The sequence below is a fragment of the Eschrichtius robustus genome, chromosome 7, assembly GCF_028021215.1.
Source record: "Eschrichtius robustus isolate mEscRob2 chromosome 7, mEscRob2.pri, whole genome shotgun sequence".
NCBI classification, from domain to species: domain Eukaryota; kingdom Metazoa; phylum Chordata; class Mammalia; order Artiodactyla; family Eschrichtiidae; genus Eschrichtius; species Eschrichtius robustus.
In genome coordinates, this window is record NC_090830.1 from 11,995,050 (window position 1) to 12,021,779 (window position 26,730).

The window sequence follows — 26,730 nt, forward strand, 5'->3', positions numbered from 1 at the left end:
TATGTATTTGTGTGCATATGTGTCTGAGTAAATAAATTATATGTATATAGTAAAATTCAAGACTAATGTCAATACATGGATGCTTAAAATATGAAAGTTCTTTTAAAAAATCCACTAGAAATGTCAGTCAGTACTTCCTCTCTTCCTTTCTGCTTCTCTTTGCAGAAATAGACTGAGCACTGAACTAAACCTTTCAGATAAGACACCCAGTGCATTTGATCATTTCGTTTCAGAATCTCTCTTCAGGTCAGTGGTTCTCTTCTTCCTCAAGTGTCAACATTTTCTTCTTTATCCCAAAATAAAAATGAAAATAAAAACATCCTCAAATGCATTTTTTTTACTGTATTTCTGACTCAGCAAGCTCAACTCCTGCTAGAAGTTTGGTTCCTAGGTGCTCCTGCGGCTGGAGAAAGTCCCATCAACCTCCCTGTTGGTCTTTTTTTTTTTAATATTTAATTTTATTTATTTTTGGCTGCGTTGGGTCCTCGTTGCTGTGCGTGGGCTTTCTCTAGTTGTGGCAAGCGGGGGCTACTCTTCATTGCAGTGCACAGGCTTCCCATTGCAGTGGCTTCTCTTGTTGCAGAGTGCAAGTTCTAGGCTCGCGGGCTTCAGTAGTTGTGGCATGTGGGCTTAGTAGTTGTGGCATGTGGGCTCAGTAGTTGTGGCTCGCGGGCTCAGTGGTTGTGGCTCCCGGGCTCTAGAGCACAGGCTCAGTAGTTGTGGCACACGGGCTTAGTTGCTCTGTGGCACGTGAGATCTTCCCGGACCAGGGCTTGAACTCGTGTCCCCTGCGTTGGCAGGCAGACTCTTATCCACTGTGCCACCGGGGAAGGCTCTCCCTGTTGGTCTTTTACAGGATTGCCTCCTGTGCAGGGCACACCTGCCCAAGAAGCCTGGGCAGGGAGACAGGCTTAGGCCCTGGAGGGGGGACGCAGGTGGGGTGACTTAGGACTGAACAGCCTGGAGAGGGATCAGGAGATTAAGGAGAAAGGAATGGAAAAAAGGGACAAAGCCATTTTATCTTGCTGTGTTCCCCCCCACCCTAAATCTTAATTCTGTAGAATGATTCTGAAGAGTTCCTTCTTGTTCTCAGTTTGTTTATTTAGTTGTGTGTGTGTTAAATTGCAGAGATGTTAAAACAGTAATATGTTCCTACACAATGAAAGCGTAAGGAGAAAAGCTTTCATCAAGTTTCTCTTCCTTCCTTCTTCCTCAGGCGAGCTTGTCTCTTACCTCTCCATGGAAAATATCTGTGTTTTGAAACAATTTGGAAAAAGGAAATGCTACTATTTTCCTAATTGTACTTTATTGAATCATCAATGTCAGGAAGTTCTTCCTTAAATTACATCCAGATTCCCTTGCTGATGTTGGAACTTATTTCCTTTAGTTTTATCTTCAGAGTCGATGGCGCCCAGCTGCCTCTCTTCCCAGTGTAGAAAATTACGGGTTGATAAACCATAAAGGTCATTTCCTTTCGGTGTATTTTCTTCATGCTTAACTATTTCCCATTCTTTTATCTGTATATCTATATGCTTAACAGTGGTACCTTTAGAACTGCACCCAGCCATACCCATCCTGCAGCATATCCAGGCCATGCTTGAATGCAGGGTCATGCAACATCGAAGCATTTTACCCTTGCATGACTTGGAATATGCTCTTCCCGAGTTCATTCCCAATCACTTTTACAATCCAGCTCCTTACTCAGTCCTTCATGGGGCTTCCTCTGAGCTCCTCTCAGATGACTTCTTCCTCTGGGCTATCACCCTACCATGTGTTACAACAAACCCCAACACAGGCAGTTAACTGAAAAGATGTCTAGCTCTATTGAATGGGGGATGATACATGAATGAAACAGCCTGTAAAGCTGGAAACTTCTAATTTATAGCGATCCCAAGCCTTTTAATTTTTATTTATTATTTATTTGTTTAGTTTGGCTGTGTTGGGTCTTCGTGGCTGCATGCGGGCTTTTTCTAGTCGCAGCAAACAGGGGCTACTCTTCATTGTGGTGCACAGGCTTCTCATTGCAGTGGCTTCTCTTGTCGCGGAGCACGGGCTCTAGGTGCACAAGCTTCAGTAGTTGCAGCACACGGGCTTAGCAGTTGGGGCGCATGGGCTCAGTAGTTGTGGCATGTGGGCTCAGTAGTTGTGGCTCACGGGCTCTAGAGCGCAGGCTCAGTAGTTGCAGTGCACAGGCTTAGTTGCTCTGCAGCGTGTGGGATCTTCCTGGACTAGGGATTGAACCCGTGTCCCCTGCATTGGCAGGAGGATTCTTAACCACTGCACCAAGCCTTTTAAATGGAAAGTCATGAGATGTCCACATACTGTGCACAGTGAGGTGTACAAATATTTAGGGAGGTGTAAGATACAGTGCACTGAACCAGGGCTTGGCCGGTCTTGCCACCTTTGGTAAGTCTTTTCCATTCTCCCTGTCTTCTTACTTGACCAATAATTTGGTCAAGGGGTGAGGTTGGCTCAGTTATGAGATCTCTTCCAAATCTAAAATAATCTTTCCTGAAGATAGCATGGTTTTGCAAACTTTGGCATTCTAAACACGAAAAAATAACTCATGTGTATATCCAAATAGTCCTTCCTATCCTTGCTTCCCTGAGAAATTTGCCTCCTATTTTATATATTATGTAACTGTATCTGTTGAAAAAATGAGCAACGTTAAGAACTTGGAGCTTGAGGGTATTTCCAGTAGTAAGCCTAAGAAGATCCTGGTGGTCTGCCTTTTTACAATCTGCCCAAGCTCAGGTGAGCCCCGGTTCTTTCTAAGAAAGAATTGTGTGAAGATCTGAGGTTGAGGGAGAGAACACACAAAGCGGCAGCTGGAATATGGATTCCTTGCAATCCTTCACCCCACGCTTCTTCTTGGAAGAAGAAGTATGCCATTCTGGTGTCACCTCACTTTTACATTGTTGAAGAAAATATTCATTCCTTCTGTCCTGTCCCTGCGGCCACAGTGCTGTTCATTCATGTCTAACAATTTATCTTGAAGCTATTGGTTATGCTCAAAGAAATCACATGCATGGAAGGATGAATGTAGACTTTTACTAATACAGGACAGACAGCAGAAGGAATGCAACAGGTTAAAATAACAAATGAGAACTACCCCTAATAAGGTCTGTCAGTTCAGATTGTGCAACTTGACATAATAATATCAATATCTTGGCAAGGTCAGATTTGCATTTTGTAGAAGACTTCCTGTTTTCTTATTTTCTGTCTGTAGTACAGAAACAGAAGGATATAAGGAATCTACAGAAGTCATTGTTTTTCTCTTGGACTCTCAGAGGAGGACCATACTAAAGGTCAATTCTAATCCTTTTCAGGAAATGTGATTTTGTTGCAGTCCTCACTCCTCTTATGTATCTGCTCTGGTCTGCATGTTTGTGTTCCCCTAAATTCATATGTTGAAATCCTAACCCCAAAGGTGATGGTATTAAGAGGTGAGGCCTTTGGAAGGTGATTGGGTCATGAGGATGGCACCCTCATGATTGGTATTAGTGCCCTTCTGAAACAGGCCAGAAGAACGCCCTCGCCCCTTCCATTATATGAAGATATGCCAGCTGTGAACCAGAAGGTGGATTCTCACCAGACATCAAATCTGCTGGCACCTTATCTTGGCCTTCCCAGCCTCCAGAGCTGTGAGCAGGACATTTCTGCTGTTTACAATATCATATGTCTGTGATATTTTGTTATAGCAGCCTGAATCCACTGAAACAGTATCTTAGTAAAGCATATAGTCATAGCAAACATTTATTGAGCATTTTAGACTGGCTACTAAGTATTTTACACACAATATTTCATATAGTATTTACACCAACCCTAAGGGGGTATTATTTAAGATAAGGAAACTGAGGCTTAAAAGCTTGCGTAGTATCTTTGTGCTAATAATCAGCAGAGTTGGGATTGAAGCTGGCAGTCCTAGCCAGAGCCCATGCTTTTAACTACTGCTCTGCACTGGGAAAGACCAAGCTTCTGTGTCTTGAAGATACCTAAATAAAATGATCTGTGCGGTTCCCTTCTTAGGTCTGCATCATAGAGTAAGGCAGTAATGGTTGCTCAAATCCAGGGCATCAGTTCCATACATGTTTAGTAAGGGCCTTTCAGGGCCTGGACCCTGCACAAGGTGTTCAGAATACACTGGGGTGAAACAGACGAGTCCCTCCTGTCAACGAGCTTGACCATTGGAAAGATCATGGGTTAATCACACAGTCTTTATACAGATCTGTAGTCACAAGCAGAGATAAATGCTGGGAAGTAGAAGGAAGGGGGACAACGTCCCTCTCCTCTAGCCCCAGTGGGAAAATATCTGTTTCCCATTAGATATTTTTACCTCCTGTTCCCTTTTCTACCAACTTCTATTTTAGTAGGTAAAGAGGGAGGGTCCCTCAGTACTAGGAGGGGTAGCTGTCCTTTCACGTTTGTACTGCAGAGATTTAATTAAGTGGAGAATAAATGAGAGGAGAATTAGATAAGGGGTATTGGGTGAATCAAAGTAGGTAAACTTAATTATTTAAATATATTTAGTTTGGCTTTAATTTATTCTCTGCCCGTCCCTCATGGGCGCTCTTTCTTTTCCAATTAATAAAAAACTAACATCGACATACTGCTTTGCAGTGTGCAAGGCCGTTTCAAATCTCATCAAGGCATTGCAGCAATATTCCAAGAAGAGTGTCATTGTCACCTTTTTTACAGAAGCAGAAGGTGAGCCAATGAGAAGTTAAGTCCCTTCCACAGAATCATTCATTCCAGGAAGTGATGAGCCTGGAATTCACTTCCGCCGATGCGTATTCCCCTGACTTTTTCTTTGTTCCGTGCAGGGACCATTATTTCCATGGTCATGGTTACTAAATCCTTCTCATAGTGATTTTTTTCTAGTGTTTGCATTTTTTATGGGCTGCATGTAAAAGGAAGCCCTCCGTCTTCACGAAATTGTGAATTAAACATGCAGCAGAGGCAAACGCAGAGGAATCAGTGGGAGGAAATAGCATTTAGCAGGTTTTTCTCTTTCGGAAAACTTTTTGGCTGTGTTTTTGTAACAGCCAAGTATGAAATGAAAGGGGAGAAGCTGCAGGTGGGTGTCCGGAGCAGGGAGAGGAGGAGCAAACGTGAGGATGGCTGGGGTCAGCTCCATCCACGCACAGCACCCCAGAGCCCAGCTTGGTCCTCGAGAAGCCCCCTGCAGGGGAAGGACCGTGTTCTCCACATTTCTTCTGTGCGGGGCTCCACTTAAACGCCAATCCCTGGACTCACTGGAGCCTCTGCTTCCTGCCTGGTGAGCACCCAGCACCAGGCACCTCACCGTCCATCACCTGTCACACCTTATTGCAATTACTTATGTTCTTCCCTCCCCAGACACCTGTGCTGTCCTCCTCAGGGGTGTGCTCCTTGGTGCCTGACACGTAGGAAGTGGCCAGTAAATGTTTCACGAATGAACTTTCAAGAAAGAATAAAATTCCCAAGTTCCAGAATAAATTGTCTGTTATTAGGGGTGCTGTTTGAATGAAAAAATTAGTTTTCAGGTCATGAGATACCTTCCCTCTAATAGTCTAATCATTTCTGTGGCATTTCACTGCCTGATCCTCATTTGATCTAAGGTGCTTAATTTCTTCATCCTCTTTTCTTGCTGAAACATTTTTTTCCACACAGGTCATAGAAGACGGACTGGTGTAATCATGAAAACTGAAACCTCATTCTCTCAAGGATAGGTTGATGTGCTAACATTGGTGCCAAGTACAGGGAAGAGGTGCAAACTGCCCCTCCGCAGGGAGTCCAGAGGGGGCAAGTCCTACCCATGCCTATAAGAGGAGTGAGATATCTTAAATGCTGAAGTAAACGTGTTTAACGATGGTTCTGATGCAAGGGGAGAGCTTCTATCTGCCTGGGAAAGCAGGGAGACAGCACCAGGCAGGTGGGGCTTCTTATACTGGGCACTGAAGCATGGGTAGGAGTTCACCAGGCAGAGGGGAGTGGACTGGGGTCAGAGTGGAAGAACTCTCTGGGCAGATGCAACTTTGTGTGCGAAGGCAGGGGGGCCAGGAAGCAACACATCTTTATGGTTTTGCTGCTGTGCATCTACTAAATGTTCAGAAGGAGGCTGAAAAGTTGAACTAGGGCTGGATCTTAACTGGCTTAGATAGCTTCCTGTGGAGTAGATTTTTTCAGTAGGCAATGAGGAATCACTGAAGAATACTGAGTGAAGGGCAATCGTGATTGATTTGCCTTTTATGGGAAGGGGACCACTCTTTTGTAATGTGGAGGGTGATCGTGGAGTCTGTGGAGTGGGGAGGGATATGGAGATTGCATAGATCTTCCCACTATGAAGCTATTAGCAGTAGCCCCGGAACAAGGCAGTGGATGCCTGACCCAGTACGATGCAATGAAAGGAAGGGACAAATTGGAGATGCATTGAAAGATGCATCGGTAACACATTAGGACCAGCTGACTGTGGGGATGACGGAGAGGAAACGGCCCAGGACAGTCTGGCTCAGAGCCCTGGGTACCAGTCACCAAGAAGGGGCTGCATTGAACCGTCTCATACCAAAAACTTAAAAAAATGGCCCAGTGTACAGAAAAGTACCCTTGCAGCAACCCCTGCCTATGTATTATTTTCCCTTTCTAAAGAAGAGGAAACTAACACAGTGCTCAGAGATGTTAAGTAACTTAGCCAAGGCCACACAGCTCATCCCTGGCAGGACCAGGATTCAAATCCAGGTCTGCCCAGCTAGAAGCCCATGCTGTGAGGAGGTGCTGTACCCGCGGGGGGCTGCCCCACGTGACAGATGCATTGGCTGGTGAGGAGCCTCTTACAAGGCTGGCGGGCACTGAAGGAGAGAAGAGAGCGCCGTGGCTTTCCAGGGTAACTGGGGGGAGGGGGCCTTTGAATTTTATTTTTTTAATTTTTTAATTTTAATTTTTTGGTTTTCCTTTTAAACTTTTATCTTATTTTATTGAAGTATAGTTGATTTACAGTGTTGTGTTAGTTTCGTAAAGATGCCAGCAACTTCAGCATCTTTATAGGCAGGGCAGCAGGAACCAATGAAAAGAGGGGATGTCTGTCCTCCAACCAGGCGATGTCTGTGGAATAAGAGGAGGACTTCATGGGCATGAGGGGAGGGAAGGGCCCCTCTCCCTGGACACAGGAAGTGGAGGGTGCTTTGCCGAAGGCAACTCCAAAGGGAAGACAAGAGGGAAGTGGAGACCGCTTTTAACACCGGAACTTGTTGGCAAAATTGATGGTGAAGAATCAAGAAAATCACAGATATAGCCCTGGTGCCTTGGGGACCTGGGAGATTCCCTGCGCCAGTACTCGGGGCGCTGATCTGGGAGCTTGGAGGACGCCCTTGGTGGAGGCTGGGCGCCCGAAGGTGTGTAAGGAGCCAGCCTCGCCTCCTGACTGCCCAGCTACAGGCTCCGCGGCCCCCGAGAGGCTAGGTCCCTTTGGTTCCTTCCAGGTGCTACTCTCCCAGGCCCTGGACCTTCACTGGGGCATTTTAATGTCTAGGAAAGGGAAGCCTGTGAAAATAAATAAAACCCCTCGCTCTACCCAGTGTAACATTAGCTCCTCCAGCGTATCTGAGCAGTTACAAGTGTGATCTGAGCACACCTGATTCTTTCACTTGTATTTTTGATTTTAAGCATAATGAACAATTTGTTCTTCTCAGATAAGACACTTGGTGAGTTAAGGGATTCAGATCTTAGGAGAGAAACCTTGGAGTCCTTTTCTAGATCCCAGCTTTTGGCAGATTCTGTTGATGGAGGTTGGAAAGGCTAGATATATAGAAGTTTCCTTCTTTGTGTACAAAGACATGATGCTTGTATCTGGAAGGAGAGGTGGGTCCCAGGTCACCACGCTGCTCACCGTGGGAAGGCGTATTCCCTGCGTCTGTTCGCCTTGGGTACAGTGCCTTGGTTACTGGCATCTGGGCTTCTATCCGATTAATTGTGACATATCTTGCTGTTTTCTTTCAGATCATTTTTCTCTTTCTACATGGGGTCTCAGTCCACTAGTTGATTGGATCTCTGTTGCCATATTGACGTGTCTACTACCTTTTGAATAAATAAACATTAAGACATACAACTTTTATGTCATTATTAAGTATTATATTTAATTCAAAAGAGGCAACACATGTTTAATGTTACATCTTATAAAAATCCTAAACTGAATTTCAGAAAAGGTGAAGTTAATGTATTATCATAAATATGCACAATTTGTTTCAAATGTGTCCCCCTCCATCACCAATCCCTTGTCAAAATCAATGCTTGTACATTCACAGGCTAGGTTTCTGGGGAGCCATCAGGTGCTTGGATGTCCATTGGCAGGAGTGATCACAGGGCACCGCGTCCGTCCAGCTGGACCTCAGGGACACCTGCTAAGCGTTTCCTAGAATGCGATCCTGCTCTTTTGCACCCAGGCGTGGAGTGACTTGGCTCTCTGATCTTTTGCTCAGGAACCCTGGAGCACGCAGCACATCCCAGCGCTGTTTTCAGCCTTCTGTGGCCTCTTGGTCGCGCTTTCCTACCATCTGAGCCGACAGAGCAGCGACCCCTCTGTGCTCCTGTGAGTAACACAGACACACACACCACACACACACGCAGCCGTCCCCTGGTCCTGCAGCCGTGCACTCTCATCCGGTGCTCATGGTGCTTGGTCTCTTCCCCCGTTAAACCAGCTGGCGCCTGGGCGATGGTGGGAGAAATGCAGGACTGACCAGAAATGAATGAAAATCAGGGGTCAAGTTCTAGGGCACATTTAACCTTTGCTCTGGTGCTTTTGGAGTGAAATTCGCAAGGCCAGGAACAGGTGGCCTCTTGCACCCAAGCACTGTCTTTGACTTTCCCTTGGTGAGTCATATGAGAAGCACCAACCTTCACAAGTACCCTCTCTGGGTCCACAAAGTGGCATCGCTGCCTTTATGCCAGGCAGCTACCCTGGGGAGACTAGACTGGCATCTCTGAAAGGAAAAGTTTTGTTCTGTTGTTTTTTGTTCTTAGTATGGCAGTGCCCTCTGGATTTAAAGTGAAGTATGTGCCAAAGTTTTAAAAGGCGTTTAATAATAACGCTTAGTCCCTTGAAAATATACTTTCCAATCTTCCCTTTATTTGTTATCTTTCAAGTTTTTGATAAATATGCACTTTGGAACTGAAAACCCTTTATGTGATGCCATAGTTTCAGGGACCAGTCAATCAATCCAGTTAGTCAATCAATCATCTCATGTAATTTCTCCACATTTACGGGAGATATTGACTTAAGATAACCATAACTGTTTGGGGGGCAGAAAAGTTATAATTTTAGGCTGTCAGGTACAGCAAGATGAAAGGCATGGAAAATGGGGAAAGGTTAAATGTCGATGGCACAAATTCTCATATCAAATATTGCACTGTATTTTGGTTTGGCCGAAGTAGAGAATCTCCGTGAGCTTAGCTAGCTGTTGGCAATCGGGGGTACGGATATCTCCTGTGGTCCTCAACAGCTTTACAGTAAGTCCCCTACACAGGAACCTTCAAGTTGCGAACTTTCAAAGATGCAAACGTGTGTTCGTGTGTCCAATCACGTCAGGCGTGCGTGAAATTGCAGCTTGCCCTCCGTCTCCTGTTGCTGATGTACGATCCTTCAGCTCTACCATCTCCCACGTCCTCTCCCCACCCCAGTCAGTACCTCTTCTTGCCTGTTCACTCGATGCCAGCCCCTGTATGCCAGCTGTTGTCCTGGACTACTGTACTTTTCAAGGGACTGTACTGTAAGATTAAACATGTTTTCTTTATTTTTTGTGTCTGTTTTTTATGTATTATTTGTGTGAAAAGTATTATAAACCTATTACAGTACAGTCCTGGATAGCCGATTGTGTTAGTTGGGTACCTAGGCTAACTTTGTTGGACTTAGGAATACGCTCTTGGAACGGAACTCGTTCGTATGTAGGGGACTTATTGTAATTAGGATGGAATTTGAAGTTCAACCGTTGGCTTTGTGGTCACTTGAACATGCACCTCTTTTTCTTTATTATGAATTATCTAAAGGAGAGCACGCTGGCTTTTGTCACTTGTGAGTGTGAGGTCTAAGGTGAAGCTGTTTACCTCAAACCTTGGAATAGGCACATATTTTAGAAAGTAAAACCTGTGTGTGCTTTTCCATTTTCAGGTCCTTTATTCAGTGCAGATTGCTTCATAAGTTTTTACATCAAAATCTGGAAGAGTTGGCTGCAGACCCTCTCCCCAAGAAGATGAAAGATTCTGTGGTGAGACTTTCGTGTTGTATAATGTATGCAGGGGCACCACTTGACTTGGTGTGGAATAGACCATGAGCTGCCTGCCCGGCGTGGACCCTTTGAGCCTCTGGAGGGTGGATGCTGTGCACACCTGCCACAGGTGCTCACTTGGTCCTCAAGTGATGCAGTTTGCCTGGATATTCAAATGAGCCCTGTTCAGACAATTCCGCCCACTGCTGGCCCCAAGCAGCAGGTGGGATGGGCGTGAAGAAGAGCTTGTCAATTAAACATTCAGCCAAACTGCATTCTTGATGTGCCCTGCCCACCCCGCTACCGCTGTCCTCTCCGCATCCTCGCCTTAGCCTCGTGCTGAGCTCAGGGAACTCTTTCCTGGGTCTTTTGGCTCAAGGTTGACATCTGTAAATCCCTTGGGAGGGGCGCTTGGGCTTTAGACTTATGTCTGGGATATTGCAGAAGGAGCCACCATATTGGCTGGGACACAGGAGAGGAAAAGGAAGGAGGAAAAGAAGGAAGAAATAAATAAATAAAAGGCTGTGAAAGAATGATGCTATTTCTCTGTTCACCAGGGAAATGGCTTGGAGCAGGTATATCTCTTTGGTATCAACTTCCAAACCTTAATAGTTTGAAAAGCAATGCTCGTTGGTCACATGATCTCCCATTCGAGTACTGAGCTTGGAGCAGTCTGCTGTCTCCCAGCCATGCTTTTCCTGTATTTTTAAGGATGACAGATCAAAGGAAAAGCAGTTAATGGGCTATTGATTGCAAGCTCCTCTAGGAGCCATGTCTCATTTGTCCTGGTCTCCACAGTATCTGTGCCTCATGCCTAGTGGATGCTCAGTCCATTCCATTGAATTTAGATGAGTTAACTTGCAATCCACCATTTCGAGACAATGTGCGAGACTCATAGCCAACATGATAGCATTTAAAAGAATTCATACTCAGACCTCTGTGCCTTTGAGTGTGGTAACAATTCAGGCTAAAGCATTGAAGCTTGTTTGTTACCACAGGGAATGAAAACACAAATCACTAGGAATAAGGGTTCGTTAATTGCTGAATTTAATTTTTTCCTTCTAGTTTTATTGAGGTATAATTGACATTCGGCACTGTGTAATTGTGTCATAAAGGCTGAGATACACTTGAAAGCAAGGTGTGAGGTGAAGCTTCCAGAGCTGATGAGATGGCAGATAACAGAGAAGACATTTGACATTCAAATGTAGCATCAACAACCTGACCTCTAATATTTATACCAGGAAACTTAGAGGGATGAGATCAAACTCACATTCCCAGATCGATATCTATGAAAGTCCTGGGGGGCCCGAAGTCTACCCAAGAGTTTCCCATGGATATTTGAAAAAACTATCGCCACAAATGTTCCTTAATTTCATGAATGATGAAGATGCTTTCTCATTTATTGCAGTAAAAATAATGTATAAATTACAATGAAATCTGATAAGAAATTTGCCTAGCAGACATTTCATTAGCATGATTGGCCGTGATGGGTTAGGTGTTGCCTTACTTCGTTTTAATATACTTTGAAATGCTTTGTACCATGTAGAGCACATAACTCGTAGGTGATTTAATATGATGTGTGTGTGTTCATCTCTCTGAAAAGTCTCCTCATCTAATTATAATATTTTCACGAGGCTCTCAGGTTCAGCTTTTACATTTTGATGTATAATACCTTTTATGTCATAGTGCAGGGATGAAATTTCCCTCCTTGTTTCTGATTTTGTTTCTTTATGTCTCTCTCTGGCTCTCTTATTCTCTCTTTGTCTCTCTCTCTCTCTCTCCCCTTACATTTTAGTTTATATGAGAAACCCGTAGGGAGCCTCATTTGATCTGTTTTCCAGCCCTTCCTTCTATTCTGATTCATTTGGCCTGGGGCAGGGCCTGGGGATCTGCATATTTATGAGACTGTCCACCCAGGTGATTCTGTTCAGGGGACCCACAGACTGTGCTTTAAGGGACATTGATCTAGAAATGGAGATAACCAGAGCTCTGTCAGTGGGTTTATTCTATATGAGCAGCACAAATTATGCACACAAAGTTTATTACCACAGTTCAATGGTTAATAAAAATATAAACTTTCCACTAGTGGTTTGCCAGGTTAGTCTTTTTCCATATGCCTTATTAGCATGGTCTTTCCATTTGTACCCTCACTCATTTTCATCACTTTCAATGTTTTTTTTTTTAATAGATCTTTATTGGAGTATAATTGCTTCACAATACCATGTTAGTTTCTGTTGCACAGCAAAGTGAATCAGCCATAGGCATACACATGTCCCCATATCCCCTCCCTCTTGAGCCTCCCTCCCACCCTCCCTATCCCACCCCTCTAGATCATCGCAAAGCACCAAGCCCATCTCCCTGTGCTATGCTGCTGCTTCCCACTAGCTAACTATCGCATTCAGATTTGTTACTTTCATTGTATCTAGAGACAAACAAACAAACAAAATTAATTTTTATCTTTATTATTCAGACAGCTTCTTTTAAACAATTGGTTGTATCAGATAGATTTTTCCAGCCCCATGCTGTCTAAATCTGCTGGGTGTGTAGTGTTGGATCAGGGCTTCTTAAACTTCTTTTTAGGGTTGGAGCATGAAGTGTTACATAAAATGCCACAGTGGATTTAAAACATTCTGTGTACTAAGAGCTAATAGAGTTATTAGCTAAACATGCATGGATTTATCATTAAAATAGGCAACAAAACATTAATTTTATTGAATAGTGTTTTAGAAATTCTGGCTAATGTTAAGTCCTGAAAGAGAAAAAAGTGTAGATTACATTATTGCATATGTATAGAATGCATAGAAGAGTTTATTGAAGTCAACTGTGATTAATAAGAGAATTCATAAATACCACCAGAGACAAAAAAGAATCAGAAAAACAAGAGCATTCTAACATATCAGAAATAACCATAGAAGATATAACGAAAACATGATTGAACTCACGATAGCAACAAAATATATGAGTTGATAATAGAATGATTTTAACAAGTAGTGTCAGAAATAAAGAAAGCTACAGCGGTGTATTAAAATGTAAATGAAGTTCTGAATAAGTGGTGATAAACAGACATAACCTGATTTTGGATGGGAAGGCTGAAATTTCTTAAATGCCAATTCTTTCTAATAAATTTATAGGTTTACTGTAGTTCAAGACAGTTCTGAAGGAATTATATTCACAACTTGGGGAAATAATTCTAAGGTTCATTTAGAAGTATAGCAGTTAATAAGAGCTTAAAAAATCTGAAAAAGAAGAATAAGAAAGAGGAACTTAGCACTTTGAGGTTTAAAGTACATTATAAAGATTGAGTAATCAGGAAAAAATATGAGACTCATCCAAGATTAGAGAATGGGATTAGTGAGTCAGTAAAACACAGAAAAGAGACAAATTATTTATATGAATGTATTATGTGAAAATTAAATGTCACAATCAAGAATTGATTATTCAGTGTATGGTGTTGAAGTAGTTTTTTAGTAGTGGGATGTGAAAAAGAATTTCGTATGCTAATCCCTCCCCAGACACCAAGTTAGAGAGAGGGAAGGAGAGATCAAATGATACTTTTCCATCTCTGGTATTTTCCATCTCTGGTATATTAAGTTATTATAACCAAACTCTTCTGATTAATACTGAAAATTCTGAATAAAATACAAAAAAGTATTTCTTAGGAGGATGGGATTAACATGTACACACTACTATATATAAAATAGATATTAAACAAGGACCTACTGTAGAGCACAGGGAACTATACTCAATACTTTGTAATAATCTATAAGTGAAAAAATCTGCAAAAAATACATATATACATATATGAATCACTTTGCTGTACACCTGAAATTAACATGGCATTGTAAATCAACTATAGTTCAATAAAATAAAATAAAATGAAAAAATCTTTCTTAAATGTGACAAAAAACTGACAAAATAATAAGGAATTATCAAGTCAGAATTTAAGTGAAAAAGGGAACCTTCACATCTGCCTAACCAGGGGACCTTGAGCCTTGGTTTTCAGCCCTCCAACTGTGGGGAAGAGAAATGAAAGCCCAAGCCTGCCAAAGTGGGTGTCTAAGGGGAGACCATCTGCTCATCAAGCTGGGACACTAAGGGTCCATTCTCAGTGGAAGAGTGAACCAGAAGGAATCCATTCCACCCTCCACAGTGCCAGGGGAATGCAAGCAAACTCGCTCCAAGGTTGAACAAAAGAATCATTTCCATTGATTTGCAGTACAAGTGCTAACATCTGGATGGTACAAACCTCCTCAATTTATGAATGTAGCTTAAAGTGGCCCCCAACTGGAAATACCTCATGACAAAAAAAAACAAAAACAAAAACACATGAATCCTCTCTAAAGGATTCCTTCCTCCTAGGTCTCCAAGCATTCCCAAAACCAATTTTCTAAGGGATATGAGCAGCTTTCAATAAAAAATTTAAAACTACACAGAAAAACAAAGAACCAGCAGAAATAGGTTTGCAAACACTTCAGATATTGGAACGATCAGATGTAGATTTGAAACAACTCTACTTACTGTGTTTAAAGAAGTAAAAGGCTTAAAATTTATAGACAACAGAAAATATATCAAATGATCCAGAATGTTTGAAAGAGAACCAGAGAGTCCTTCCTAAACAAACAAAATGAAGCAATTAAAGTAAACACACACACACACACACACACACACACACACACACACACGAGATTAGATACCTCTGAAGAGAGAATTAGTGAACTGAAAGATCAAGACAGAAGAAAGTATCCAGAATGCAACACTGATAGACAAAAAATTAGGAAATATGAAACAGAGATGCAGAGGTGTGAAGGATGGAGTAAGAAGATATAATATATATCTAATCAGAATTCCAGAAAAAAGGGAGAGAGACTGAAGCATAATGAATATTTGATGAGATAATATTTGACTATTTACCATAATTGATGAAAGACACTGATCAGAGATTTAAGAATTCTGGTGAATCATAAGCAGGATAAATTAAAGAAGAATCCACAATGAACAAAACATAGTGAAACTGCAGTACACCAAATATACAGACCATATTAAATTGGTTAAACAGAATGAACAGATTACATGCAAATGAATGACAGCCTCAATGCTCCGTTATCAAAAGCAATAGTAGAAACCAGAAGACAGCTTGATAGATTTGAAGTTCTGTAAAGTAAGTAACTGCCAAGCTAGAATTCTATGCCCAGTGAAAATATCTTTCAAGAATGAGGACAAAATAAAAGTATTTTAGAAAAATGCTGAGAGATTCTCACTGAATGTAATTCTGAAGGATAGTGTTCAACAGAAAGTGATCTCAGATGGTCTAATTTGCAAGAAAGTACAAAGAGAAGAGAAAGTGGCAAATACATTAGTAAATCTAAATAAAGTTTAACTGTATAAAACAGTAGTGAGTGTATGGTTGGCTTAAAAAATGTAAAGTAGAATTGAAATATGTGAATACAATAACATACAAGTTTGGATGGGAGGAGAAATAGACTCCAAGACTTGAAAGTTCTTAGTAATGTCCAGAAGATGGATTAAAATATTGATTAAATTTAGACTGTGACAAGTTAAGCCTGCATGTTGGATTGCCTAGTATAACTACTAAAGGAATAGAAACAAAGCATGTAAGTTCCAACCCTGTACAGAAGGAAAAAAGGAATGAAAAAAAATAGAAGTTCTTCTAAGTAACAAAATATAGTAGGACTTCTCTGTTACGCTATACTTAAAAGTCAATTCTAGATGGATTATACACCTAAATATGAGATGACAAATCCTGAAACACTTAGAATCGTAATAAAGGAAATTATCTTTATGATATCAGGGTAGGAAAAAATTTTTTAAAATAACACAAAAATTCAAATTCATTAAAATTATGACCTTTAATTTATCAAATAATACAGAAAAATGACTTAAAAAAACAAGCCACAGAATGGGAAAGAATTTTTAAAATATATATAGTTGATAAAGCACTAGTGTCATGATGAAACATAAAATTCCTATAAATCAGTAAGAAAGCCAGATATCTCAGCTAAAGTGGGTAAATATAAATGGCCTAAACATGACTATATATGCAATCTAATTACTAATCAGGAAACTCCAAACTAAAACCACACTGAGTTACCATTTCACACCAACCAGACTGACAAAAAATTAAAGTTCTCACAATACTAAGTGTTGACAAAAGTGTGGCACAAGGGAACTCTCATGCACTGCTGGTGTTAGTGTAAATTAGTATATCTGTTTTGGAAGCAGTCTGGTATTATAAAATTGAAGCTACATATACACTACAGCCAGCAATTCTACTTCTAAATACATATTTATCCTGGAGCAAATCTTGCACATTTGTACCAAACTACACATGTAAGATTGCTCATCATAGCATTTGTTCATAAGAGCCCCAAACTGAAGCCACTGGAAATTCCACCCAAAGTAGAATGTCCTCTACAGCAAAGGAAAAGACCTTACTAGAGCTATATATGGTGAATTTTAACCACACAATGTTGAGCAAAGGAAGCAAGATGCAAACAGATACGTACAGTATGGTGCCATCTATTGGGAAGAAGTAGGCAAACTAAGCTGCTTACAATTGCATGCATAAGTAGCAAACATTCTTTTTTTTAAAGCAAGAAAATGGTTTTCATCAATCAGGATAGTTGATAGGGAACCCCAAGAGGGGAAAGAAGGATTTATGATCAGGGAACCACATACAAGGGGCTTTTTGGGGGCTGGGAATGCTAGATTTCCTTCAACCAGGAGGTGGTCGCTGAGGCATTCACTTTACAATTATTCTTAAATTGTACATATTTATTTTATACATTTTTCTGTATGCATGGCTCGCATTTTTAAAAATGTAAAAGAAATTTTCAATAAAGAGCATGAAATAAATTCAAACATTCAAATTCAAGAAAGCAAATGATTTCCCAGACCATGGACTCTATAAGATAAAAATAACACACACGTGCGTGCCTGCACACATACACACAGATTTGAGTGCGTAAAAATTTTAAATTTCTATATGTAAAAGCAATAAAATGCAAATAATTTGGTAAAAATATTTGTTACAAATTTGATAAAAGTTAAGTATCTTTCTTGTACCAACTACTTTTACAATTTGATTTTTTAAACTCTATAAGCAAATGATATTAATATATACATTTCATTTAGGAACAATATGTAGTAGGTAAATGTATGAAGTATATTTACACTTCTTATAAAGAAATGCAAGTTAAAATAAGATGGCATTTTTTGTTCCACTCAATTAGCACAGGATAAATTAATGATATTGCCAATTGTGACAAGATGAGATCTCTTAGACATTGTATTTGTGTAAATTATTACAATCATCTGGTAAGGCATAATTTAATCAAGAATTGTGAAATATTCATAACCTGTGATATAGTAAATCTCTGTCATAGTTTTTCTAGAGAATTCATTCAAAATACGAAAAAAGAATTAGGTGCAAAAAGATGATGATTGCAGCATACTTCATTAGGGTAAAAAATGGAAGGCAACCTAATATCTAGCAGTCAGGAGAAGTTTGCATTCAGTTTCATTCACTAAATTAATACTTTGAGTGTCCGCTATGACACTGTTTTGTGTATGTATGGGTATATATGTGTATGGCATCACAAGATGGAAAATTATTTAGCCGGTAAGATACTATTAGTAAGTCTATACAATAATATTTATAATGGTTACAAAAGAAACTACTGTTGAAAAAGGTAGAAAATTATATGTACACTAAGATTAGACCTTTGTGAAACATTCATAGAAAAACCATATACATTTGTGTTTACAGCTAGAACTATGATTCAGCATCCACAGGCAAAAATACTGGCCCAGAAAACACAGCAACAATCTCTGAGGTCCAGGTGTCTCTCAAGGTTCCTTTTAAAAAATATTTTCAAGAATACAATTTTTGGAGCAAAATAATATCTATCTGCTCTTTGGTGGCTGTAGGAAAAGAGGGAGTCATTTCCTTTTTGTTTTGCCGATGTTACTTTCACCAATATTAAGGGAGTCATCTATATTTTCATTCACTGGCACCACGAGGAAAAAGCTCAGTAATTACCATCCGCCATCTCCTTTGGTGAGTCTGTTCAAAACTTTTGCCCATGTGCAGCTAGGAATGGGGTAGGGAAGAGTTGTTGGACTTCTTATTGATTAGTGAAGTTCTTTATATATTATAGATAAAAGTCTTTTGTTGGATGTATGTTTTGCCAATGTTTTTTTCCCAAGCTTTGCCTTGCCTTTTCATTCTATAACAAAGTCTTTTGAAGAACAAATGTTTTAAATTTTCATAAAATTCAATTTACGACTTTTTTTTCTTTTATAAGTCCAGCTTTTAGTGTCCTATTTAAGAAAGCTTTGCCAAACCCAAGGTCACTAAGATTTCCTCTTATGTTTTCTTTGAAAAATTCGATAGTGTAACTTAGATTTATGAGGCAGGTTGAGTTAATTTTTGTACGTGATATGAGGTAAGTGTAAAGGAGTTTTTTGTTGTTTTGTTTTTGTAGATGGCTATTCAACTGCTCCAGAACCATTCGTTAAAAAAATTTGTCCTCTACCTTATTTTGGGGAAAGGTGCCATTTTACCTTGACCTCTTTGTATTTTTTTAAAATAATTAATTGTATTTATTTATCTTTGGCTGCGTTGGGTCTTCGTTGCTGCGCGGGCTTTCTCTAGTTGTGGCGAATGGGGACTACTCTTCGTTGCAGTGCGCGGGCTTCTCATTGCGGTGGCTTCTCTTGTGGTGGAGCATGGACTCTAGGGCATGTGGGCTTCAGTAGTTGTGGCTCGCGGGCTCAGTAGTTGTGGCTCTTGGGCTCTAGAGTGCATGCTCAGTAGTTGTGGTGCACAGGCTTAGTTGCTCCGCGGCATGTGGGATCTTCCTGGACCGGGGATTGAACCCGTGTCCCATGCATTGGCAGGCGGATTCTTAACCACTGTGCCACCAGGGAAGTCCCGACCTCTTTGTTTAAAATCAATTGGCTGTTTACATGTTGGTTTATTTATGGACGCTTTATTCTGTTCAGTTAACCTTGATGTATATTTTGTGCCAATACCATCAATACCTGATTACTGTAGTTTTGCACATACAAGTTCTGAAACTAGATATTGAATGTCCTCCAACTTTGTTCTTCTTTTTCAAAGTTGTCTTACTTGGTCTAGGTCCATTGCATTTCCAAATTAATTTTTGAATTAGCTTGCCAATTTGTACAGAAAAATCCTGTTAGAATTTTGATTAGGATTGCATTGACTCTGTAGATCAATTTGGTAAGAATTGATTCCTTAGCAATATTGAATCTTCAAATCCAAGAACACGGTATATCTCTCCATTTATTTCTTTAGTTTCTCTCAGCAATGTTTCATAGCTTTCAATGTACAGGTCTTGCATATTTTTTGTCATATTTATCCCTAAATATTTCCTATTTTTGATGCTATTGTAAATGGCATTTAAAAAATTAAGTACATGAAAAATGCTCCACATTGTTAGCCATTGGAAAATGCAGATTAAAACCATAATTAGATACCATTATATCAAGCTTTCTTGACCTCACACTATTGTCATATTGTCACACTACTGACACTGAGCCTGATAATTCTCTGTTGTCAGGGATTATCCTGAACATTGTAGGATGTTTAGCTGCATCCTGGGCCTCTACCCACCAGGTGCCGGTAACACTCTTCCTCTACCCAAAATGTAACAAAAATGTCTCCAGACTTTCCAAATGTCCCTTGGGAGGTCAGATTGTCCCCAGTTGAGACAATTGTTGAGAAGACAGTGGTTGAGAACCACTGTACCACACAACCACTGGAATGGCTAAAATAAAAAATGCTGACTGCACCAAGTGGGTATCCTTGTCAAGGATACAAAGCAATTGGAACCCTCCAGACTGCCAGTGAGAATGTAAAATGGTTACAACAACTTTGGAAAATCATGTAGCAGTTTCTTAAAATGTTAAGCCTAAACCTACCATATGATCCGAACATTCTACTATTAGGTATATACACAAGAGAAACAAAAGCATGTGTCCAGAAACAGGTCTGTGAATATTCATAGCAGTTTTATTTATAATAGCCCCAAACTGGGAACAACTCAGATGTCTATCCGTGAGTGAATGGTTTAACACAGTGTGGGGTACATCCATACAGAGGAATATTATACAGCACCGAAAAGGAATGGACTATTGATACAGACAACACATGGATTAATCTCGGAATAATTATACTAGTGAGAGAAGCCAGACCAGGAAAGAATACATTGTCTACAGTTCTATTTATATAACATTCTAGGAAATGAAAACAAATTATAGTGATGGAGCAGGGCAGTGTTTATCTGAGGAGAGGTGAGGAGAGAAGAGAGAGATAGATTAGAAAAGGTCAGGAGAGGAAATTTGGGGTGTGTGTGATGAATATGCTAATTATCTTAATTATGGTGATGGTTTCATGGGGATATACATAGGTCAAAAGTCATCAAATTGTACACCATCTCTCTCTCTCTATGCACGCGCACACACACACACACACACACACACACACACACACACAGGGTTTTTGTATGTCAATTATATCTCAATAGAGCTATTTAAAAATTACAACAAAGAAAAGAAATGGACAGAAAGATTAATAAATAGAGGCTGTATAAAGGTTTGTATTTACAAGGGATACTGATGACACTGACAAAAATCAGTGAACTTCCTGTATATCGTCCAACTTTGGAAAAAAAATTAAAAATAATCTGAGGTCATTCTCCCTATTGCTTTAAGAAACGTGCAAATGCAACCCTTCTCCCCACAACACTTGCCCTGGTGGCCCACTGTTTTGCCTTTAAACAGGGATGAGTGGTCAATTAAAGATGACACAATTTTAAATTAGAATATTTGGGAAAATATATATCTTCCTTTTGGATAAGCATTCAGCAATTTTTAAGTGACATAAACCATGTCAGTGAAAAATGGGAAATAAAAATTAACATAATGTCCACAGCCTAAAGATGCAGTGAATTACAGAACTTTCCTCTGGAAAGGTTTGGCCTTTTGTAAGCATTTGGGATGAAAGGAGATAACAAATTTTTGCCATTTACTGGTAGTAAATTTTCAAGAACACTTCTGATCACAAAAATTTTATAGATTCAGAATTAAAAACCAATGATTTTCCCTGCTCAAAAATCAGATCACCATTACTAAGAATAAATCTAGAATTTGGTTTATCACTGCGATTCCTCATCTATGCAATACTTGTATGTGAATTGTAAACTTTTGAGATTGGAAATTCAAGACAACTTCAGCAGCTAATTGGTAATTGATGTTGAGAATGTATCTCTTGACTGTATTATTGATTATCCCAACCAAGCCATGTTGATTTTTCATCACATGGTTCAGGTTGTTTTTATTCCATTTAAGCTGCCCTCCTGATTTCTTTCCATCACTTTGGATATCAATTCAGTCAGAAAGCCAGCAGTATGACTTGCAAGGAACTCCACATTTTAATTTTAGAAAGACAAGAAAAGAAAAAGGTCCGGGAGGAAATGTAGGTAAACGGATATACGGTTTGTACGAAAAGAAAAAAAGGGAGGATGAAGGGAAACAGAGTTGTATATTCTGTATGATTTTCTGGTAGATAACATTCCAAACAGTTATTTAAGAGGCATAATTCCTTTTCAATACGATACATTGGTATATTTAATGATTTCGGAGTTTTCAAATAACAGTGTGTGATACCTTAAAATGTTCAATAATTGTGTACTGCAGCTAATTGGCCTCTGAAGAGAGGAAGAATTTGATGATCCCTTAATGTTCCTTTTAGCTCTATCAGTCAGCAATATTGTACCCTGTTTGAGCTAACACTCCTTTCTTCATATATCTGCAGTATTAATAACATTCTTTGGTCTAACTTCGCTTTGTTTCCCTAGTGTCTGCTCACACCATGATTTTGCATGATGGAAAATTATTAGCAAGTTACTGACATTTCATTTTCTGTATATGTATACATAATATAAATATACTTAAATTATTTGGAAATGGCCTTTACCCAATTTGACTGGTGAATTAAAATGTAAAATCTATGCTGGGCCAAAGCAATAGGTAAACGTGTAAGAGACCTCTGTTGGGCATACCCAGGCTGTGCGCATGTTGAAATATAAGCCGTGCCAAAGCCAAGTAGAGATTTTTTGCACTTTACCCTCCTTTATCACACCTGGGCATGTTGCATCTGATCTGCTCGTAGAGAAGAAACTTATGCCTCTTCCACGGGTAGAAAACCTCTCTTCTCTCCCTGGCTAGCAGATGGAGGCATTGCAGTCGCATTTCCTCTTCCTCACCCTCTGCCTTAGTTTCCCTGATATTCCCCAAACAGGAGGTGGCAAATTGTCCATCCAGTGTGTGCCATTGGGAATTGATCAGGTAAGTGATGGGCTGCAGGTGTAGTTTATCCAGGGTCAAGATCCTGTCCCCCTGGTCACCCAGAATAGCTGAGAGAAACACAGAAGAGCAAACTATACCCTTGTTTTCTGTTTACAGAAGGATATCTTAAAATCGGATCTCATCATCTGCTCCGTGGCTGCCATTCTGTCCTTTGCGGTCAGTGCCAGCACTGTGTTCCTGTCCTTGCGGGTATGTATCCATTTGGCTCTGCACTCTTACCCCCTCCTTATTCTCTGTAATAAACAAAGCCCACTGTGCAGCTCCAGACTACTGACGGGATGGTGGAGCCAGAGGAAGTACAGAAAAGGCCAGTTGAGGGCTTGAAGGAATATATCCAGATGTGTTACGAGTTACGTCCAAGAGGAGATTTGATCCACATCACAGGGTGCATTCGTACCCTTTCTGTTTCCCCACCTGGGGAGTTGTTTTGTTTGCGCATTTCGTGAAATCCATCGTGAAGACAGTCAGCAGTAATAAGACAGGCTCATGACTCGCTACTACGGGCAGAGAAGGGAGGACTCACCGAGTCAGGAGTGAGACGGAGGTCACAGAGCCAAAAAGATCATTGGAACATAATTTGCAGTTGGAAAAACAAAATTAGAGCGCTCCAGATGGGACTTCTGGCTGAAGGTGCTTGCAGACAGTTGCTGTCTCACCTTCCTTTCAATGAGGAAAAGTCTGTTAGCTAAATCTGTTATTCTCCATCCCTTCTTTAAAAAAAAAATAACAAAAAACAAGAAAACGTTTTCTAACGGGCAGAACGTCTCAGCCTCTTCTCCACTCTGTCTCGGTGGTTCTCAACACAGAGATCAACTTCACGCGATATGGGAGAAATTTTCAGAGGCCTGAAGCAAGAACCCAGTTTGGCTGTGTATGCGTTAGGAGGAGCAGGGAGGGAGAACAGTCTTCCGTGTTCTTTGCGGGCATCCCTCCCCATCCTTCAGGCTACGCACTGACTCTTACCCTCTTCTGTTGCAGCCGTTTCTCAGCATCGTGCTGTTTGCCCTGGCTGGCGCTGTGGGGTTTGTCACCCACTACCTGCTCCCCCAGCTCCGCAAGCACCACCCGTGGATGTGGATTTCACACCCCGTCCTTAAAAACAAAGAGTATCAGCAACAGGAAGTGAGAGGTTAGTAAAATATCCCTCATAAAAATGTGATGTAGCGGGTGGCATCCTTTACAGGGAGGGCGTGCACAGCGGTGTGAACGCACTTCATGCTACGGAACTGTACCCTTAAACGTGGTGACAACGGCACATGTTACATTATGTATGTTTCACCACAATAAAAAAAGGAGAGTGTGTGTACCTTGGAGTGTACAGTATTGTTCCCAGAACAAGAAAGTTGAAGCGGGGTGAATTAGAAGTATATTTTTGAAAAATGATTGGTTATTTTTATTGAGGAAAAATTAATTTATGTCACTCAGACTGTAACCGAAGGTGGGGTCTGGCTGCTGGCTGCTCAAAAGCCAATAAAGAGACAAGGTTGGTGGAAAGGAAAGTTTGCTTTATTTTGGATGCCGGCAACCGGGGGTGGGGGTGGATTGGGGGGTGGATGCCCGTCCAAAGGCCAGCTCCCCTGCACTGACAACCAGGGGGCAGGAGCTTCTATAGATGGAGGGAGGGGCTCCATGCAGAAACAGCACAGTCAGCTCTGACCGTCATCTTGAAATTGGTCATCGGTGGTCTGACCAGCGTCGTCTTGATCGTTTTAGGTACAGTTAGTCTTCAGTTCCGGGGTCGGTTTGTTTCTATTTCTTTGAGGCCAGTTCTCGGAATTGTGGCTGCTTATGTCATGGCATCTTGTAGTTCACTTCTTCCACCTGGCGAGGGTTTCAGTGTCTACAAGACAGCTCACAGGATATGGCTCAGAGTATGATCTTTAGCCCTTGAGGAGGGACTAAAGGTCCTTAACTTTGCTTAATGACTAAACTGTTATTACTTAGTCTTGTTTTCCTTTGCCTCTGCATTTTCTCACTTCTCTGATTAAACTTATTCGTTGGCTGAAGTTTTTCCACAGACAGAAGGCAGGCAGAGGACATGGGCTGGGGGAAAGACCATAGGGTCTTGCTCCATTTCAAGACCTGAAGTTTATGCTGTTCCAGCTTCAGCTGACTGGGGACCAAGAATAGCATCACTTGACCGCCCTTTCATTCTCCACAAAACCAGGGCAGGGATGTAGCAGGGGCTGACCTTTGAATTTTGCTCCCTGAACCCTTGAATTTTGTTGAACTTGCTTTGCTCACCTAGAACTAGACCCACACACAGACCTGTACTTGACTGACCTAGCAGTTCCCTGCGCTGAGTCAGGCCACTGTCAAGTAGTAGCCTGGTAACCCCGACAGTGTTTGAGCTTCTAAATAAAAAGACTCAGGAATTTCTCTTGCTAGGTCTCCCCAGGCTCTGTGATTGAACAGATGGCAGAAGGATTGATTGACCCCCCATTTTCAGGCGTATCGGTCACCGTTGATGGCTATAGTTGATAACTAGCTAATGTTAAACGAGGTGTCATCTCTACGTCCAGGAATGAGGGGATGTGAGTAGCACCACGGTTTGCTGACTCACAGGAATGTCCTGGGCTCCACCAGGTTTGTCATCAGTAACTTCAGTGGACTAGTGTGACCAAAGTAAAAGGGCAGAGGGGAATTAATTAAAAACAAGACAAAACAAAGAAGCAAAAGAATCACTTATGATGCTGTCAGGAATAGAGAGGGCTTCTTCAAGGAACATGTCTGGGTGGCTACCAGGAGCTGCCTTAATTTGAAACAGCCAAATCAGTAAAGCGGGGTTTTGCTTAGAGGACAGACATGGCCTGATGGACCTGCTGCCAGCATAGGGTTTAGAAGGCGGCAGAGGGCAGCTGAGTTCGCTCTACCCTCAGAGGCTTGCTTTTCCCACCTACAACACCAGGGGCTCACCAAAGATCAAGCTGCATAATATGGTTTTTAAATGCTGTGTTCAATGTTGGGTGCCACGTAAATGCAAATTATTATCAGTATTATAAAAACGGAAGGAAGATAGACTCAGAGCAGGCGCAGTTGATATTAGTCAGTTCATTTTTCAGCCCACTTAAAGGGAAAGGTCCATTCTTGTGGGTCAGTAGAGCAACCTGAAGAAAAGACCAGTTTCTGTAGAACTTCTGCAATGTGGGGGTCACATTTCCCTTTCATTGTCTTAACATTTAGAAAGACTAAGTTGCAGTGAAGTTAGTGGAGTATTGTTTTGGCATCATTGGTAAGCAGTTGATGGGGATTTGAGGTAAGATGCTTTGACTCAGGAAACGGCATATCTGTGTCTATAGCATCTGTATCTGTGCCTAGATATTTAAGTGCCTTGGGGTGAGGACAGAGAAGTTGTCAAATTAAGAGAAAGGAAAATAAGACAGATCAGGTGTGGTCTCTCCTTATGGTGGCAGTTCAGAATGTGGAATTCAACACTGAAAGATAAGAGTGGGCAGTTGAAAACTTGGGATTTGTGTGTGTGTGTGAGCGCGATTGTTTTTTTTTCCCTGAATCTAACAGAACCCAGTCTAAGTTAGAATCATTTCGGTATTTAAATTCTGAATGATCTTTCAGTACAAGATTCAAGAACAAGAAAGGAGAGTGTATTTGTATGTTGACTTCCCCTCTTGGAGGAGTGAGTGAGAGGGCAGCTCTGGGCCTCTGTCCTGTAGGGTGGGCGGGAGACGTTCACCCCTGGTACCACGGGCTCCAGCAGAGGCGTGGTGGATGTTTCTCACTTGCCTACGTTAGCTGTTTATAAGCTACCTGAAATCTAGCCAAGGGTAATAGATTTGACAAATTAGGCCCGTAATGAAAAACAGATTGCATTTCAAAATTATGTGTGTTGGAAGGAAAATCCAAATACTTAAAATGTGTTAGTATGAACTTGTTGAAGACCCCTTACTCATTTTTGGTATCATCCACAGCCTGAGTTTCCTTGCCTCCTCTTCCTGCCCACCTTTCTGCCTTTCTAGGTATTTCACTATTTCTTTCCTCTACTAGCAAGAAAACATGCACAGGAAATTCAAGCCGATCATATACCTTTAATGTGAAAATATGCCAAACCTTCTTTCTCATA

The 26,730-nt window shown here is 41.0% G+C and overlaps 1 protein-coding gene across 6 annotated transcripts in view; it reads left to right on the forward strand.

Moving 5' to 3' along the window:
• PCNX2 (pecanex 2) overlaps positions 1-26,730 on the forward strand; it is a 302,749-nt gene that overhangs the window by 106,386 nt on the left and 169,633 nt on the right. For all 6 annotated transcript variants that reach the window (XM_068547604.1, XM_068547601.1, XM_068547603.1 and 3 more), the window contains 4 exons: positions 8,454-8,563; positions 10,142-10,238; positions 22,749-22,841; positions 23,631-23,781. In XM_068547604.1, the coding sequence (XP_068403705.1) occupies positions 8,454-8,563; positions 10,142-10,238; positions 22,749-22,841; positions 23,631-23,781 (451 nt within the window). The remainder of the gene's footprint in view (positions 1-8,453; positions 8,564-10,141; positions 10,239-22,748; positions 22,842-23,630; positions 23,782-26,730) is intronic.